Here is an 18,494-nt window from a genome sequence, read left to right on the forward strand (position 1 = left end):
ACTGGGACGGCTCGAAGTGAAAAAGCCACTGATGAAACAATCGCAGAACCTTCTTCGTCGCTTGTAACATCTCATCCTGCTTTACCTGATTTTGAACTGCACGCCCTTGAGCATAAACTCTCAGAAACGCCAGCCATTGTGCCTGACAAACGGGTGTCTGGAGACGCCAAGGATCACGCAATGCAGGATATACAGCATCTAGCTAATGTCAAAGCTGAAGCAGAGAAGAACCTAAAGTCAGTTATTGATGTCTCAAGCTCCCCGTTGCAAGACAAACCTTTATCCGATCATAATATTATATCTGAAGAAGGCGCTGAAAAGATTCAGATGTTCTTTGAGAGGAACATTCAAACACAACAAGAATACATAGTGGCGGGTGTCCAGGTATGCGAGATGGAACGCGCTGCTCATACTGTGTCAAGAACCAGTTGTGAACTGAGCGCTGCAACTGACAACGCTTCGACGGCAGTTTCCAAGTTTACAGAAAGCAGTGCTCTACAAGGTCCCAACGCTAATGTGAGTAGCACAGATAACGTGTCGAGCTCTACTTTAGGCCAACCGGGAAGTACTCTACCAAGTTCAGGCGACGGAACAAGTCTCGTTGGCGAAAAATCGTCCGTGGCTACTGTCTCTGCTATTGGCAGCGTACCTCAAGCGACCTCCGCCGTGACAGCGAATAGCAAACCTGAAAGCACTACAGTACTGACAGCTACTGAACCAGGAACAGAGCGAAGCGGCGCGAGTAGACCAAATCATCCGGACACGCTGTCAAGTGAGAGGTCGTTTGCTAAAACTGAAGGCGTATCTGAAAACAAGCACCAGGCTCCTGTCGGCTATGATTTGCCACATCAAGTTGTAGAACAAGACGTTTCATCGCAGGCGTTCATCATTAGAAAAAAGGAGCTAACAGCGCTTTCTTCCGAAAAGACAAAGACTCTGGAGGTCACCGAAACGTTAAGCATGCGTCCAACTGACGACGATAGCATTGCAGAACCTCCATCGTCAACTGTTGCTGCCGATGCCTCAATGCACACGCCAGTATGTTCCGATGAGGGCAAAGAGAGCGATATGATTCCATACGCTGTGAACGTCGACGGGCATCTCAGCCCGGAGATCACAGATGCGTTGGAACAGCTGCAGCGCAGTATCGCCGGCGTGGCTTGTGAGGATGCCAGTTACCTATCCCCATCGGCTGAGGTGAGACCAATGGCAGAAAGGCCGGGAGTGCCGCTACTCCTGGAAATCGTTGAGAGACCGACAGCCAGAAGCACAGCCACAGTTCAAATGGACCAGATGGCGAAGATGCAATCGGTATCATCGGGGGGAAGCGCTGCTCGTGAACCCTTCTCATCTCGAGCAGTCGTGGAGCATGCGGCAAGAACTCTCGCCGATAGGCCACATCCGAGTGAAATTAAAAACATAGATAGGGACGTATCAGGTGCGCCCTCGAAGGGGCAAGGAATACCAGATGAAACGTCCTATTCGAGGTTGTCATCCTGCGAGCAGACAGAACAGAAAATGATTGACTTCACGCCATTGAACCGATTCACAGCAGATAAAGTGGGGATGTTCGCGGCTTGCCGGCAGGACACTGCTTCTCTCATGCTCTCACCTGGTACCTTCGGGCCCCTTGTACCAGGACCGCAGATAGACGCGCGTTCTATTACAGAAACTACGAGCTCCCCGGCAGGTTCCGTGGTTATGCGTAGCATTGATGACCCCATAAAAAAACTGCGCAACGCAGACCTCTTTGCCAGAGAACAAAGCGAGTCGATGTCATCAGGGCCCTACACATCATCGGCAGGCATGCAGCAGGACAGCTCGTCAATATTCGCGGTTAGCGAAAAGCCTGTCTTCTCAGACAACTTCAGATCCTTTAACACCGAGGAAAACAAAGTTGGCACTGCCAGCCGAGCTACGGAGTTCTCGGAGTCTAGAACCGCACCAACGCAGTTCAGTGACGGCAAGAAGCCGCACATAATTGTAGGGCGATCAGGACCCCACGCACTAGAACCGAGAGAAGAGAAGCTCGCCCCCATGAAAGATGACCACAGAGGAGAGGTGAGCAGCGAAGCCCAGTTTAGCGACGCTGAACAGCCCAGAGCCTCGTCGGAAAGTGCCCTACCGCAGCCAGCAAGCTTCTTTGATCTCCAATGCGAGCCGTCCACGAGCAAGAGTGGAGTTGAGGGTGTCATGGCTTTCCCCAAACAAAAGAACATGACCTACGGCTCCCCGGCTGTTGCGCAAAGTGAGGAATACGCTTCACGTTCCGCTCTTGCACCCACTTCACTATGGGCGAGCCGAACATCCCTAACGTCAGAAAGTATCGACAGGGAGCCGGCGATTGCTGACATTCGTGGTTTTGTTCCTATGAATACAGCTTCCGCAGACGAAAGCGTCCCCTATCTGAGCGAGACGAAAAAGTCGGCTTTACCCATCACCGATATCCGGGATTTCGTTTCTACCAAATTTCACTCACCGAAAGAACAAGGACACTCGGCTAAGAGCTCCGAAGACGAAACCGGCGACAAATCATTCGAGACAACGGAGACGCTTCCGCCGGAACCGACTGTTGGTGACATTCGTGGTTTCGTACCAATGCCCGATGCAGACGAAGAACAATTGCCTGTCGTTCAAATGAAGCCGTTGACCGAATCGCGGGCGGTAAAAAGGACCATCAACGAAACACAAAAAGAAGCCGAGGACGAGCTAGCAGAACTTCCACTGGTCACATCAGGTCGCCGCGCGCCCCCGACAACTCGACGCGAAACGTTCGCCGGTTTGGACGCAAGTACTTCTGAGAGGAAGATATCTACGTCTCAGATACTTAAAGCCGCCTGCGAGAAGGTCGAGGCACTTTCACTAGAAGAGCCTGGCGAATCTGACAAAGAACAAAAAACGGTGCCAAACGGTGTCCCGATCAGTGTACGAGCCTTAATACGCCAGATGAATTCGCAAAATCAGCCGCGAATTATTACCCCTGCTCCGAAGGACATGGTGATCAGTCGTCAGAAAGACGAAAGTGTATCAGAGGTAGCTCTGCAACCCGAAGTTCAACAACCGGCGCCTGTCGAAGAAGCAGCGTCACATGGAACATCAGAAACGCAGGCCCCTACAGCACAGACTTTGCTTGAGGATGCAATACCCGTTCCACCACCGGAACCGCAGTTCAGAACCTACACAGCACCTCGTTTTAAGCCGCTTGCGAAAATAGACAAGCTTGAAAGTGGTGCTGCCAAATCAGATGGTGTGAAAGCCGATGTCAGCGTGGCTATCAAGAAACCGGAACCTCTTCTCCCTATGGCTGACGAGAAGTGGAAGCTGATTGGCCTACTCGCATCAGAGGAGGCAAAAAAGAATGCAAACGGACGCCGGGGCTCCGATGCGGCGGGAGGCACGCCAACTTCGGGCTCTATAGATGGTAAAGACTCAGAGGACTCCCGGTCTCCGTGGAAGCTTAAGCCAACTCCAAAGAAGGGTTCCGAAGATGAATACTTTGATAGCCTTAAAACTAACAAGAAAGAGACAATTCCATGGAGCACAAAGCCTTCCGAGAACAAAGCAAAGAAGAAGAAACCTCTAGAAGCGGAGCAGGCGGCAGCTGCACAGCAGGAACTAAGCTTGCCTAAGCCTGAAGAACGCAAAAATCAAGAGCTGTCCTCGGAGCCTGTTGCTAATGAATATGAGCCTGAAGAGCAGACTGCAGAAAAGCCCATCGCCAAAGAGACCATGACAGCAGCGGCCGGTGTGTTAGAAACAATGCCGATGACACCAACATCTCTGACAACCATACCGTCGGTGAAACCAAATACGATTCAACCGCTTGTCTTGCAGCTCGCAACAGAGTCACGCGAACCGCAAGAACAGTGGCCAAGCCCAGCTCCTAAAGAAATGCGGCCACCTTTGCTGAAGCAGCCAATTCAACGAGTACCCCGAGAAGCGGTTGCATTTCCCCCTAAAGGTCAATCAATAAGGCCGTCGCCATTGGACGCGCTCGGCGCTGCTTCTGAGCCATCTATGATGAAAGACCAGAGAGCGCCCTCTACTCAAGACAAGCTCATGGCGGCATTTGAAGCATCGGCAAACTTTCCGCAAGAAAAGGATGCGATACCTGACATTTCGGCCAGCAGCCGAGAATTAGCCATTGAAGACAGCATTGAAACTTCCGTGAAATCAGTAAAGAAACTTATCAAAGCTAAAGACCGTCAGCTTATGATAATGCGGTCTAGCCAGGGACAAAGTGCAGGACCAGAAGATAGCTTCAAAGTTGTTTTCACCATAGATACTCCAAATGCGGAACGCTTTGTTTTTAGACCGGAAACAGTGTCGACAAATCTCACAAGTGGCTCAGTGCATTCATGGAATCCAAAGATCGACTATGTTTGGGAAGCGATACCAAAGCACACGCCAGGACCTTTCCATGATTCTGACGACTATAACCTCGCAAAGGAAAGCAGCACAACTGAAAGTGTGGTTGCCCGTTGGAAATACTCGAGAAAGTTGTCTAAGTCGAGGAGTGCCACGGAAATGAATGAAAAATCAAATCATTCGCCTAATGTCCACAAATCTCCAGAAATAAGGCCTCCATCAACTGCGAAGGCTAGAGAGGAACAGCGCCACACTCAGATAAAGCGGTCGCCTGTCGAAGCCGGCTCTCCTACGAACAAAGCGGTGAAGACAGAACAGTCACCATATGTGTTTGTTAAGACTGCAGGTGCTGTAACGGCCACCACTACAGCGGCTGGTGTTATGTGGGACAATGACAATGGTACACCGCAGGCGTCCGATAATCCCACAGGTCATGAGCAAGGTCACGCTGTAAACGATAACGCAGAGGGAAATGCGGAGGGGAACGCAGACGCCGAAATGATAACGAAGGAAGAGCTGGAGCAATACATGAAAATCGCGAGAGACCTGAAACTTAGACGCGGCTCATTAATGCCGCCTTCCGGAACGTTTCAATCGAACGACAACATGCCAGTGGGCAGTAAGAAAAAGCCCAGTGTTATAATGGAGACACGGATCGAACTTTACGGCAAAGGTCGGGTAACGTTTTCTTTCGACGCGGTTGCGGAGGAGGGCACAGGAAGCGTGTACCCAGATGACTCACAGGCGAGCCTCGTACGCAGAGGCGGCCCCTCAACGACGCACACGCCGAAAAGGATGAGCATCGATGTACGCGCGCCGCCAGTGACACCAGCACCTTCCATGGAGGCGATCTCGAAGCGCTCCAAATCGGTTGACTTCGGCTACAATCGAGATGAGGAAAGTATGCAGTACGAGCCGCAGGAACCGCCCAACGCAGTAAGCCAGGCGGCCAGAAGGCGCCACTCGGAGCACCTGAAACCTCAGCCGGGAGAAGAGCTCAAAAAAAGGAGGCACTCTGAGCCTGGAACACTGTCTGTGTCAAAGGACGCGACGGAGGACGCGTCAAAGGTGCTGTCAGCCACCGACTATCAGTCGGAGCCAACAATGGCCGCGGAAGAATACAATGCACCGCGTGCACCATGTGCGCCATGCGAAGTGCTGCAAGAAGCAGAAGATATGGCCAACGCAGCAGTGGCCATGGCGGCTTTCGAAGCACAAATGCGCAAGGCGCCACGTAGCGCTGAGGAAACCATTTCCGGTGGGTCGATTCCACCTTCAGAGCCTACAAAGTCTACGCCGGTGCCCCCGTCGTCGCAGCTGGTGGAAAAAGTGGAAGAGAGGCCCGTCTCGGCGCTCTCCATGCGAACGTCATCACCTGGAGTCGCAAGTGACGAAGACCTGTCCGGCTACGCAACCTGTGAGTCTCGAATGGGTGTCAAATCGTCCGAGGTGCAAAGCGCTGAAGATCTGATATCGCAGCAGCGCAAGATAGCAGAGTCACCTACTGGCCCTTCTGCACAGATGGAGCCAGTTCAAGTTACGCAGGCCGAGGCGACCATACCAGCGGAAGTGGAGAAACGTGAGCGCGAACCAGAGGTAGTTGAAAAATTCGAAGGGCAAGTTTCCAGCGCCCAGAATTTAGTTCAACCAGCTGTGCCTGAGACCGAAGTTGAGCTCAAACTTGAAAGTTTTGAACAACCGTCGTCGGAAAAGCCGATATCAGCAATGCTTGCCACTGAGGAAGCGAAGCAGATGGTACAACCAGCCGCAGAGCAAGCCCAACGGGAAATGGAAGTAGCATCTGCTGCGGACAAATCAAAGCTTGAAGTGTTAGAGACTCCGGTTGTCGGGGAAATCGAGCCGGAACTATTACTAGCGCCGTCAGTGGGAAAAGAACAGATATTGGAAGGAGCACAGATCGCAGAGGCACCACGAGACGAAGAAGCTCTGGAATCAAAGCCGCCATCTGCAAACATAGCTAAACTTGAGGCAGCTGAGTCAGCAGGTCTAGAAGCGAAACCAGCATTAGGGGTCCCTGCCCAAGAAGTGACGAAATCAATAACTGAGGCATTTGCTGGAGAGGAACATATATTAGAAAAAGAGAAATCTATGATTCCCGAGGCACTGGCTCCAGAAGAGCCTACACAAATAGCTGAGAAGCAAGACGCAGAATTGCCAAAACAGATATCTGAGGCTCCAGCCGAAGAAGCATCAGTAACAGAGAAAGTAAAGATTGAAGAGCCGGAACTATCCGTTCCAGAAGGACTAGCATCGGTAGTGGAAAGGCCAGGTGTAGAAGCAGCGCCGAAACAGTTATCGGAGGCTATAACAGGAGAGAAGCCGCTATTGGAAAAAGAGCAAGTTATGCAGGAAGCATTGGTACCAGAACCAACCCAGGTAACTGAAAAACCAGCTGCCGAAGAAGTGCCGAAACCCATATTCGAAGCTGCAGCTGAAGAAGCACCTGCAATGGAGAAAAAAGAGAGAGAGGTGCTGGAGCCACTGGCTCCAGAAGTAACTGACTTAACAGAAAGGCCAGCTGGCGAAGAAGCATCAAAACCAATATTCGAGGCTCCAGCCGAAGAAGCCCCTGCAATAGATAAAGAAAAGATAGAGGCGCCGGGACCACTGGCTCCAGAAGTAACGGATATAGAGGAAAGACCAGCTGCTGAAGAAGCTCAAAAACCAGCATTCGAGGTTCTAGCCGAAGAAGCTCATGCAATGGAGGACAAAAAGATAGAGGCACCTGAACAATTGGCTCCAGAAATAACAGACTTAACGCAAAGGCCAACTGGTGAAGAGGAGCCAAAACCAATATTCGAGGCTCCAGCCGAAGAAGCTCCTGTAATAGAGAAAGAAAAGATAGAGGCACCGGAACCATTGGCTCCAGAATTAACAGACTTAGTAGGAGGGCCAAGCGCAGAAGAAGCGTCACGACCAATATTCGAAGCTCCAGCCGAAGAAGCCCCTGCCGTAGAGAAAGAAAAGATAGAGGGGCCGGAACCATTCGCTCCTAAAATAACCGACTTAATGGAAAGGCCTGCTGGCGAAGATACGCCAAAACCAATATTCGAGGCTCCAGCCGAAAAAGCCCCTCCAATAGAGAAAGAAAAGTTAGAGGCGCCGGAACCACTGGCTCCAGAAGTAACGGACTTAGTGGAAAGACCAGGTGCCGAAGAAGAGCAAAAACCAGCATTCGAGGCTCTAGCCAAAGAAGCACCTGAAGTGGAAAAAGAAAAGATAGAGGCGCCAGAATCATTGGCTCCAGAAATAACGTACTTAACAGAAAGGCCAGCTGGCGAAGAAGCGCCAAAAGCACTATTCGAGGCTCCAACCGAAGAAGCTCCTGTAGTGGAGAAAGAAAAGACAGAGGCGCCGGAACCATTGGCTCCAGAAATAACAGACTTAACAGAAAGGCCAGCTGGTGAAGAAGCGCCAAAACCAATATTCGAGGCTCCAGCCGAAGAAGCTCCTGTAGTGGAGAAAGAAAAGATAGAAGCACCGGAACCATTGGCTCCAGAAGTAACAAACGTAGTTGGAAGGCCAAGCGCAGAAGAAGCGCCGCAACCAATGTTCGAGGCTCCAGCCGAAGAAGCCCCTGAAATAAAGAAAGAAAAGACAGAGGCGCCGGAACGATTGGCTACAGAAATAAAAGACTTAACAGAAAGGCCAGCTGGCGAAGAAGCGCCAAAATCAATGTTCGAGGCTCCAGCTGAAGAAGCTCCTGTAATGGAGAAAGAAAAGATAGAGGCACCGGAACCCTTGGCTCCAGAAGTAACAGACTTAGTAGGAAGGCCAAGCGCAGAAGAAGCGCCACAACCAATATTAGAGGCTCCAGCCGAAGAAGCCCCTGCCATAGAGAAAGAAAAGTTAGAGGCGCCGGAACCATCGGCTCCAGAAGTAACGGACTTAGTGGAAAGACCAGCTGCCGAAGAAGAGCAAAAACCAGCATTCGAGGCTCTAGCCGAAGAAGCCCCTGCAGTGGAGAAAGAAAAGATAGAGGCGCCGGAATCATTGACTTCAGAAATAACGTACTTAACAGAAAGGCCAGCTGGCGAAGAAGCGCCAAAAGCACTATTCGAGGCTCCAGCCGAAGAAGCTCCTGTAGTGGAGAAAGAAAAGATAGGGGCACCGGAACCATTGGCTGCAGAAGTAACAGACTTAGTAGGAAGGCCAAGCGCAGAAGAAACGCCACAACCAATATTAGAGGCTCCAGCCGAAGAAGCCCCTGCCATAGAGAAAGAAAAGTTAGAGGCGCCGGAACCATCGGCTCCAGAAGTAACGGACTTAGTGGAAAGACCAGCTGCCGAAGAAGAGCAAAAACCAGCATTCGAGGCTCTAGCCGAAGAAGCCCCTGCAGTGGAGAAAGAAAAGATAGGGGCGCCGGAATCATTGGTTCCAGAAATAACGCACTTAACAGAAAGACCAGCTGGCGAAGAAGCGCCAAAAGCACTATTCGAGGCTTCAGCCGAAGAAGCTCCTGTAGTGGAGAAAGAAAAGATAGAAGCGCCGGAACCATTGGCTCCAGAAATAACAGACTTAACAGAAAGGCCAGCTGGCGAAGAAGCGCCAGAACCAATATTCGAGGCTCCAGCCGAAGAGGCTCCTGTAATGCAGAAAGAAAAGATAGAGGCGCCGGAACCATTGGCTCCAGAAGTAACAGACTTAGTAGGAAGTCCGAGCGCAGAAGCCCCACAACCAATATTAGAGGCACAAGCCGAAGAAGCCCCTGCAATAGAGAAAGAAAATATAGAGGTGCCGGAGCCTTTGGCTCCAAAAATAACAGAATTAATAGAACGGCCAGCTGGCGAAGAAGCGCCAAAACCAATATTCGAGGCTCCAGTCGAAAAAGCCCCTGCAATAGAGAAAGAAAAGATAGAGGCGCCGGAACCACTGGCTCTAGAAGTAACGGACTTAGTGGAAAGACCAGCTGCCGAAGAAGCGCAAAAACCAGCATTCGAGGCTCTAGCCGAAGGAGCGCCTGCAATGGAGAAAGAAAAGGTAGAGGCGCCGGAACCATTGGCTCCAGAAATAATAGATTTAACAGAAAGACCAGCTGCTGAAGAAGCGCAAAAATCGGCATTCGAGGTTCTAGCCGAAGAGGCCCCTGCAATGGAGAAAGAAAAGATAGAGGCACCGGAACCTTTGGGTCCACAAGTAACAGACTTAGTAGGAAGGCCAAGCGCAGAAGAAGCGCCGAAGGAGTTATCGGACGCTCTACCAAAGGCGCCGCTGGAAGAGAAAGTCGTGATGCCGCCGGAACTGGCTGCAGAAGAACCGGCGATAATAGAAGAAAAAGCAGGTGCAGTGATGCCGGAGCCAATGGCGGAGAGTCCAACCGATGAGCGGTTGGTAATGGAAAAAGAGAAGCTTAAGGTGCCAGAAGCACTGACCTCAGAAGAACCGGCAGCGATTGCAGAAAGGGCAGGCATAGAAACTCCACAACAGCTGTCAGAGACCCTACACAAAGAGGGACAGTTAACGGAAAGAGAGAAAGTTATAATGCCGGAGGAACCCGCGCCAGAACTGCAGGTGGAGGCAGAAGAAAAGCATGGAGCACCGATTCCGGAACCAATATCAGAGACTTCAGCAATAGAACCATCAGTAAGGGAAAAACTAGAAATTGTCGAAATACCTGCACCAGAAGAGCCGACACAGGTAGTAGAGAAGATCAGTGTAGAAGAGACGAAACCGATGTCCGAGCTTTTGGCCGAAGAGGCTGCGGTAACGGATAAACATGGAATTGAAACGCCAGAAGAGTCAGCTCTGTTAGTAAAACGAGCTGCAGAAGACCAGGCAGCAGTCGTCAAAGAAATGAAACCAGCTCTTGAGGCAACAGCTGAATATCAAGTAGAAGAAACAAGAGAGATTCCAATTGCTGAAAGCAAACAGATATCTGAACCTCCGACCGCGAAAGATGAACTGAAGTTAGCAGAAACATCTGCCATGGGCGAATTGGAAAAAATATCAGAAATTCCGGCGATAGGGCTCGAACCAGAAGCCAAACCGGTGTCGAAAACATCGGAGCAAGTAGTTGCAGTAGCAAAAGAGGTTGTAGAGACAGGGAGCGCAGAAAAAGCGGAACCAGGGACAGAACTGGTACCTCTCGCAGACCAGCTGGAAGAAGTATCACAGCCAGCGCCAGCAGAAATGAATGTGGCGATAGAAGTATCAGTTGCAGGGGAAGAACCACTGTCAAAATCATCTGCCACTGAAGCGCAAAAAGAGCTGGTTGGTGGTGCTGCTTTCGGTGAAGAAGAAAAGGAAACGCCGGAACTTCCAATCGCGGGGTCGCTCCGTCTGCCAATAACGCAGGAACCAGCAGCAGAAGTCAAAACAGTGTCAGTGCCGCCTATCGGGGAAGAAGAAAAACGGGTATCAAAAGCTATCGTTGAGGTGTCAGAGGCACCGGTCACTGAAGCAAAAGTAAGTTCGGAAGAGCCACTTTCAGAGTATCAAAAACAAACGATAGCTGAACCGCCTGCTCCAGCAGAATCAAAACTAACATCGGAGTTAGATAGAGAACTGAAACCTTCAACAAAGTTGCCAGTTGCTGAATTAGCAACTGCATCGGAGGCACTTCCAACAGAAAGGAAAATTGAGGCAGTTCATGTTTATGATGTGGGAGAAGAGACAGAATTGCCAAAACCAACAGTCGCAGAAGCTGTACAGGAAATATCTGAAGCGCCTGCATTACAGGCACCAGTTGGCCAAGAGACAGAACTATTCCTTGAGGCGCCCGCGTCGGAAGAAGCAAAGGTGGCAGAAGCACCGGTTAAAGAAGCAGAAGTCGAGGTGGAGGCCGCAGAAACACAAGTAGTAAAGGCAAAATCAGTGACGGAAGCTGAAGCTTCAGAAAAGGTGAAGCCAATATCTGAGGCGCCTGCTGTTGTAGAAGAAACGCATATGATACTAGAAACGCCAACACTTGAAGTGAAGCAGGAACATGAAAAATCGGTAGCAGAACTTGAAAAACGCGCAATTGCGAAAGAAAGCAAAGAGGAATTGAGAGAAATAGTTTTACGGCCAGACGAAACGGTCGTCCAAGCAGATACCACGCTAGAACGAAAACGATCCGAGGAAGTGGTCGGTTATAAACCATGGTCCGAAGAAATGGAGATACCAGAAACGCTTCCCGGTCAAATGGAATCCATTTCACCGCCTCTTCCAAAACCTGATGAAGCCTTAGAGTCCAAGCTTGGGACAGTGTTGCCTGAAGCCAGCTCTAGAGCGCCAGAAGAAACAAGAGACGCCTTCAGGGCCTTTTCCTACAGCGAACCAGAGGAACCAGGCCCAAGGCGTCCGTTGCAACCGTTTTATGCTCACCTTAGCAGATTCCCGTCCTCTACGTCGGTGATGAGGAAGGAAGCCGGAGAGGAAAAGGCACAGCATACGGGCGAAGAAACCATGGCTACTGCTGAAGTAGGAATACTGCGTCTAAGCGAAGAAAAGCCCGAAGCTGCAACTAAAGTTGCAGACAGGCCACAAAATGAAGAGAAAGAACTTGAGCCCGTTGTTCCTACTGAGGCCCTTAAAAAGCCGCAAACACTGTTAACATCATCTGAGGAGCAAGAGACTGCATTTGAAAAACCTCAAGTGCCACAAGAGACAAGAGACCCTTTCAGGGCCTTTTCCTACAGCGAACCAGAGGAACCAGGCCCAAGGCGTCCGTTACAACCATTTTATTCTCACCTTGGCAGGTTCCCGTCATCTACGTCGGTGATGAGGAAGGAAGCCGGAGAGGAAAAGGAACAGCATACGGGCGAAGAAACCATGGCTGCTGCTGAAGTAGGAATGATGCGTCCAAGCGAAGAAAAGCCCGAAGCTGCAACTAAAGTTACAGACAGGCCACAAGATGAAGAGAGAGAACTTGAGCCCGTTGTTCGTACTGAGGCCCTCGAAAAGCCGCAAACACTGCTAGTATCATCTGGAATGCAAGAGACCGCCCTTGAAAAAGCTCAAACGCCAGAAGCCGTTGTACCCATAAAGGCAGCCGGAACTGTTTCGGAAACAGTCACGTCTCGAGAAACAGCGCTAGCGTCTAAGATGTCTCGGGAAGACTTCATACAGCCACAGCTACCGGAAATAGCTGTCGTCCGCCAAATCAGCAAAGAGATCATAAAAGCTGATTACCAAGATCGGAAACTAACTTCCGTTGAAGAAGCTGCGAAGCCTGAAATAGTTGAAGTAGCCCCGACGGATGTCAAAGAACATTTGGAAGCGCACACACCACAAGAGACTGCGCTTGTATCTAAGGGGTCGAAAGAAGGTCATGTGTTACCACAATTAACGCATGCGCCTGTCTCCCATCGAGTGAGCGAAGAAAAAGATCAACAAATCGCTCCATTTGAGGCAGGTGCTAAACACGAAGCAATCGAGGTAATCGAGAGACCTGAGGCAGCGTCCGAGAAGGCGATCGAAGAGCCTTTGAAAACTGCTCTTGTGCCGAAAATGTCACAAGGAGCATTTATAGAACCAGCGCCCCCACGAGTACCCGTCGAGAGCCAAGTCAGTGCAGAACCGGAAAGTGAAGCAAAAGTTCTTGAAGTCATGCCCTTTTTAAAAGAAACTGCGCATGAACCTCGTGAAGTATCACCGAAACCAGAAGAAAAGTTCGAAGAAGCTGTACCCACAGAGGTAGTTGAAGAGCCCGAAGCGATACCACGTTTGGAAACAGCTACAGTTCCTGAAGTGTCAAAGGAAGTTGGTATAGTACCATTACTCCCTAAAGGGCTCGACCGCCGCGTGAGCGAAGAAACACCGAAAGGCGATAAGGTTACGGAAATCGAGCCTGAAATAGAAGCACCTAAGGAGCCAGAGCGGGCATTGGAAAAAGAAGTTACGCCAGCTAAAGAAGAGAGGGAAGAGCCTTCGCCAAAAAAGGTTCTCGAAACCGAAGCTGGAGCCTTAACAAGTGCAGAAAGGAAACTTTCACAAGAGCAATTGGCTGAAGGCATGGTTTCTATTTCTCAATCACTGCCTCAAGAAGCAATGAAACAGCTTCAAGAGCCAGGCTATCTTACGGATTTAGGAAAACCGGCTGGAGAGCTGCTAGAAGAGCCAGTAAAGACACTACAACAAACTGAAGATAAAGAACTGAAGCTTCCGGAAGCCGAAAGGGCTGCGGGTACTGCTCCGGCTTTGGAATGGGCGCCTGAGAAAGCAGTGCCGAAGTTGGAAGAACCAGGCTATATTACAGAAGAGAAAACAGCTGCAGAAAAGCCGGTAGAGCCTGCATCAACAAAGGCACTTGAGCAACCTGAAGACCAAGCTGTGAAAAGTAAAGCAAAACTTCCTTTAGAGGAAAGCGCTGAAGGCGCAGCCCCAGCTTATGAACCAGTGCCTGAAGAGGGAATGAAGAAACAAGAAGAATCAGGTTATATGCCGGCAATGGAAAAATCAGCGGAAGAAAGCGAAGGCATATTACCATCCGCGAAACAGGAGGCTCCTATGGAGGAAAGGGCTGAAGGCGCGGCCCCAGTTTATGAACCAGTGCATGAAGAGAGAATGAGCGAACAAGAACAACCAGGTATTATTCCAGTAATGGAAAAATCAGCTGAAGAACGCGAAGGCATATTACCATCCGCCACGCAGGAAGCTCCTTTGAAGGAAACGACTGAAGGTACGGCCCCAGCCTATGAACCGGCGCCTGAAGAGGGAATGAAGAAACAAGAAGAATCAGGCTATATACCGGCAATGGAAAAATCAGCGGAAGAACGCGAAGGTATATTACCATCCGCCGCGCAGGAAGCTCTTTTAGAGGTAAAGGCTGAAGGTGTGGCCCCATCTTATGAACCAGAGTCTGAAGAGGGAATGAAGAAACTAGTAGAACCAGGTTATATACCGACAATAGAAAAAGCAGCCGAAGAACGCGAAGGTGTATTACCATCCGCCACGCAGGAAGCTCCTTTGGAGGAAAAGGCTGAAGGTTTAGCCCCATCTTATGAACCAGCGCCTGAAGAGGGAATGAAGAAGCTAGTAGAACCAGGTTATATGCCGGCAATAGAAAAATCAGCTGAAAAACGCGAAGGCATATTACCATCCGCCACGCAGGAAGCTCCTTTGAAGGAAACGACTGAAGGTACAGCCCCAGCCTATGAACCAGCGCCTGAAGAGGGAATGAAGAAACAAGAAGAATCAGGCTATATACCGGCAGTAGAAAAATCAGCGGAAGAACACGAAGGCGCTTTACCATCCGCCACGCAGGAAGCTCCTTTGGAGGTAAAGGCTGAACGCGTGGCCCCATCTTATGAACCAGCGCCTGAAGAGGGAATGAAGAAACTAGAAGAACCAGGTTATATGCCGGCAATAGACAAATCAGCGGAAGAACGCGAAGGCGCTTTACCATCCGCCACGCAGGAAGCTCCTTTGGAGGTAAAGGCTGAACGTGTGGCCCCATCTTATGAACCAGCGCCTGAAGAGGGAATGAAGAAGCTAGCAGAACCAGGTTATACGCCGGCAATAGAAAAATCAGCGGAAGAACGCGAAGGAGTATTACCATCCGCCACGCAGGAAGCTCCTTTGGAGGAAAAAGCTGAAGGTTTGGCCCCATCTTATAAACCAGCGCCTGAGGAGGGAATGAAGCTAGTAGAACCAGGTTATATGCCGGCAATAGAAAAATCAGCTGAAGAACGCGAAGGCATATTACCGTCCACCACGCAGGAATCTCCTTTGGAGGTAAAGGCTGAAGGTGTCACCCAATCCTATGAACCAGCGCCTGAAGAGGAAATGAAGAAACTAGTAGAACCAGGTTATATGGCGACAAAAGAAAAATCGGCGGAAGAACACGAAGGCATATTACCACCCGCCGCGCAGGAAGCTCCAGAAGTGGGCAGAGATGAGGGCACAACTCCAGGAACAGTGCCATCTGTGCCACCCGCAAGTGGTGAGGAGGCACTGTCTGGTACACCTCCACATGAGCCCGCAGTTGCTGCAACCGAAGAGACTGTGCATGTAGGTCCTGAAAAACAGCTATCGGTTCCAGAACCTCAAGCAGCAGCTCCTAAACCTGAAGAACCTGAACCCTCTGAAGTTCCAGCTGAGGATATACTTCAACTCAATGTTGTTATCGAAATAAGTCCCGCAACAATGACCGAGGAGCCGTCCGAAAGAAAGACTGAAAAGCCTTTAGCTGAGCTTGCAACAAAAGAAGGCGAAGAACCAACACAAGCAAAAGCTGAGCCTACCGAAACGCCCGAAGTTGTCCTCGAAGAAGAAAAACGCGTGCGAGAAATACTGGAATTTGAAGTTACGCTGTGCAAAGCCCGTAATGTTGGCAGCACGCTGCCGAAAGCAGAAGAGCTGTTGCACGTCGGCACGCCAGTTAGCGAGCCTGCCGAGTCTGCAGAGCTGGCGCTGCTTGAGGAGAAACTTGCCCATCCCCCTGGGTTGTTGGCGGCGGCTGCCGTGGAGTCTCCGAGAGCCGATCAGGCCGCAACGTCGGCTGCAGAGGCTGGTCAGCCTGACACGGAAGCTGCAGAACCCATTCTCGATGCCTCTGATTTTAACAAAGGGCCCATGTCAGATTGGGAAACTGAACTGCAGCAGCTCAGAGACTCGAGACTTCACGGGGCACCGCATAGTGCAGGCGAGCGCGACAAAGCGCCACCGACTGACTCTGCTAGAAAATTCCTTGCTCCAGGAGATGTTCAGAAAGGTCCTGAGGAGAGGCAGATTACGATCCCTTCTCATGTTGAAGGAAGCGGACCAGGACCCTCTGCTCAGGCTGATATATTCCAACGAGAACCAAACGTCCTTGTTTACGAGAGCGACATTCTGGGCCTGGTAACTCCTGACTACGAAATTCGGCTGAAAAACGAAAGGGAAATTCGACTTAGAGTTCCAGAACTGCCAGGAACGTCTGCTGATGAGGGTCCACCGCGCACGTTCCTGCGGCCGGAAGCGGATACTGAGGGCGGTTACGCCAAGCCACCTGAAATTCATCATGTAAGCTTTACCAGAGAGGGAGCACCACCGCCGACTGGCGGCGAAAAACCACAGGCTGCACAGCCACCCATCGATCATGCAGCAGTTGAAGAAAAAGAAGTTCAGCCAGAACGCAAGCCAAGCGATGCCCGTATGGGCCCAGTGCCACCCGATTCAGAGCGTGAAAAAAAGCCAGCAGAGCAACACGAGCCAAGCAGCATCGAGTTAGAAGAAGGAGGGAAGACAAAAAGCCTTGCCGAAGGTACGCTGGATACTGAACCAGCCGCTGAACCGGCGCCGTCAGCATCATCCTTTACTTCCAAAGAAGGTGGGCCTGATGACAAGAGAACATTCCTTGGAGCCAAACAGCAGCCTTTTCAGAAAGGGGTCACCGAGACTGATGCCATGCCAGAACAACGAAAGAGTGAAAGTCCAGAAGAAAGGGAAAGCGCTGAGCCGAAACTGGAGGCCGCTGTTTCCTCGCGCACCTTTCTTCCAGGCCAGAAAACATCAAAGGAGGGCCCCGAATCAGAAAAGCTTGAATCCGGAATGTTAGTGCCATTAGATGAACGGATGCTTGAGCGTCGCGAGACACCGTCGGAAGAAGCTGGGCAGAGAATTGTAAGTGAAATGCCTGTTATTGCGTCTGACAAGCAAGCGGAAGAGGGAACCTCAAGCCTTCCGCGCACTTTCCTGTCTCATGAAACCCAGCCTGAAGATCAACTCAAGGAGAAACCTTTCAAGCTGGAACGTAAGCCAAGCACACTTGCCGAGGTACCCACTAAGCCTGGGGAGTCTAGTCAGCTAGTCCCGAGAGAAGAGGTAATCACTCTTGAGCAAAAGGCACCGCTCCACGAAATTCAGGCAAAACCAGGGACAGAAGGCGCACCTGGTCAGCTAGTCAAAAAGGAAGAGAGCGAGCCTTCCCAGGCTGAGCCCTTAGGAGCAAAGCCAAGTGAGTCCAAGGAGCTAGTTGCGAGAGACGCGCCCGAGGAGCCAGTGACGAAGGAAATGAGAAAGACTTCCCTTGCCATAACATCAGAAATCAAGCCAAGTGAGTCCAGTGAGGTATTGGCACGGGATGAGCCTGTGGAGTCAGTAATGGAAGTACCTTCAGAAGCCAAGCCAGGTGAGTCCAGGGAGATACTGGCACCTGGTGAGCCTGAGGAGCCACTAAATAAGGAAGTGAGAGAGCCATCCCTGACTGTGTCCTCAGAAGCCAAGCCAAGTGAGTCCAGAGAGCTAGTATTGAGGGACGCGCTCCCTGCTGCAGCCCGTGCTCCAGATGAACTCGAGAAGCCGCTCGAGGAACCGGCAACCCTGTCACGTGTGGATAAAAAGGATGAGACAGCTGTTCTACCAACCGACCTCATTATGGTGCGTGAGGAACCCTCAGAAATGGTGGGCACCAGGACCCCAGTGGTGGAGCAGACTGTGGTTCCCGTGCACAAGAGACTTTCAGAGGTCGAGCCGCGTGACATTTCGGCCCGTGGCCTCGAACAGGAGCTGGCGTCAGCGGCGGGAACTTCCATGGATGAGCCCAAGAGAAGCACGCTCGCATCCAAGGAAGATATTCGCCCTGGAGCCAGTTCTGACTGGGATGTGATGTCCAAGGAGTCTTTACACGGAAGGCCGAGTACCAGGACGGCGGATACACAGACGGAGCTGTCCACGGAGGCTCTTGTCAGGAGCAAGGATGTGCGCGAGGCTTCAACGTACGCGTTCCTTTCCGAAGAGACTGACGAGGTGAGAAGGGCACCGGACGACTACCTGCCACTCTACTTGCACCGGGTCACTCTCAACGATAAGGTAAGCCACGGCTCAAAGTATCTGCAGTCTTCTTTCTGAAAATGCTACAACTCCATGTGTTCTTAGCGTCATTCGCGACAGCCGGCCAGTTATAGCGTGGTAAAGCAAGGAGCACGACGAAGTTTTTAGGACTATTAGCGTAAAAAGTTCTAATCTGATTTTGGTAAAGAAACAACAACCAGGACAGGGCCAGGACATAAATACAAGCTCTTATGGGCTTCAGTAAAGTGTACAGACATTTCAGTACATGTGCCTTCACTTAGTTTCGTCAGTAGCGAGTAGCGGCCGCCATTAGATATGTTCCAGCCGACAACCCCAGGGCAGTCAGCATCCACAGCCCATGAGCCGCCGCAATGAATGCAAACCCGTTAAAGTGTGAGCTCACAGGAAAT

At 50.9% G+C, this 18,494-nt stretch overlaps 1 protein-coding gene across 1 annotated transcript in view; it reads left to right on the forward strand.

The window, feature by feature from the left end:
• The window catches only part of LOC146191631 (uncharacterized), a 65,525-nt gene that overhangs the window by 29,170 nt on the left and 17,861 nt on the right, over positions 1 to 18,494 (forward strand). Inside the window, exons 8-13 of the mRNA XM_084600357.1 lie at positions 125 to 6,594; positions 11,068 to 11,528; positions 11,592 to 11,668; positions 12,959 to 13,071; positions 15,031 to 16,413; positions 16,537 to 18,102. Of these exons, the coding sequence (XP_084456483.1) occupies positions 125 to 6,594; positions 11,068 to 11,528; positions 11,592 to 11,668; positions 12,959 to 13,071; positions 15,031 to 16,413; positions 16,537 to 18,102 (10,070 nt within the window). The remainder of the gene's footprint in view (positions 1 to 124; positions 6,595 to 11,067; positions 11,529 to 11,591; positions 11,669 to 12,958; positions 13,072 to 15,030; positions 16,414 to 16,536; positions 18,103 to 18,494) is intronic.

The sequence above is a fragment of the Amblyomma maculatum genome, chromosome 4 (genome assembly GCF_055883805.1).
Source record: "Amblyomma maculatum isolate TAMU_Amacu chromosome 4, ASM5588380v1, whole genome shotgun sequence".
NCBI lineage: Eukaryota > Metazoa > Arthropoda > Arachnida > Ixodida > Ixodidae > Amblyomma > Amblyomma maculatum.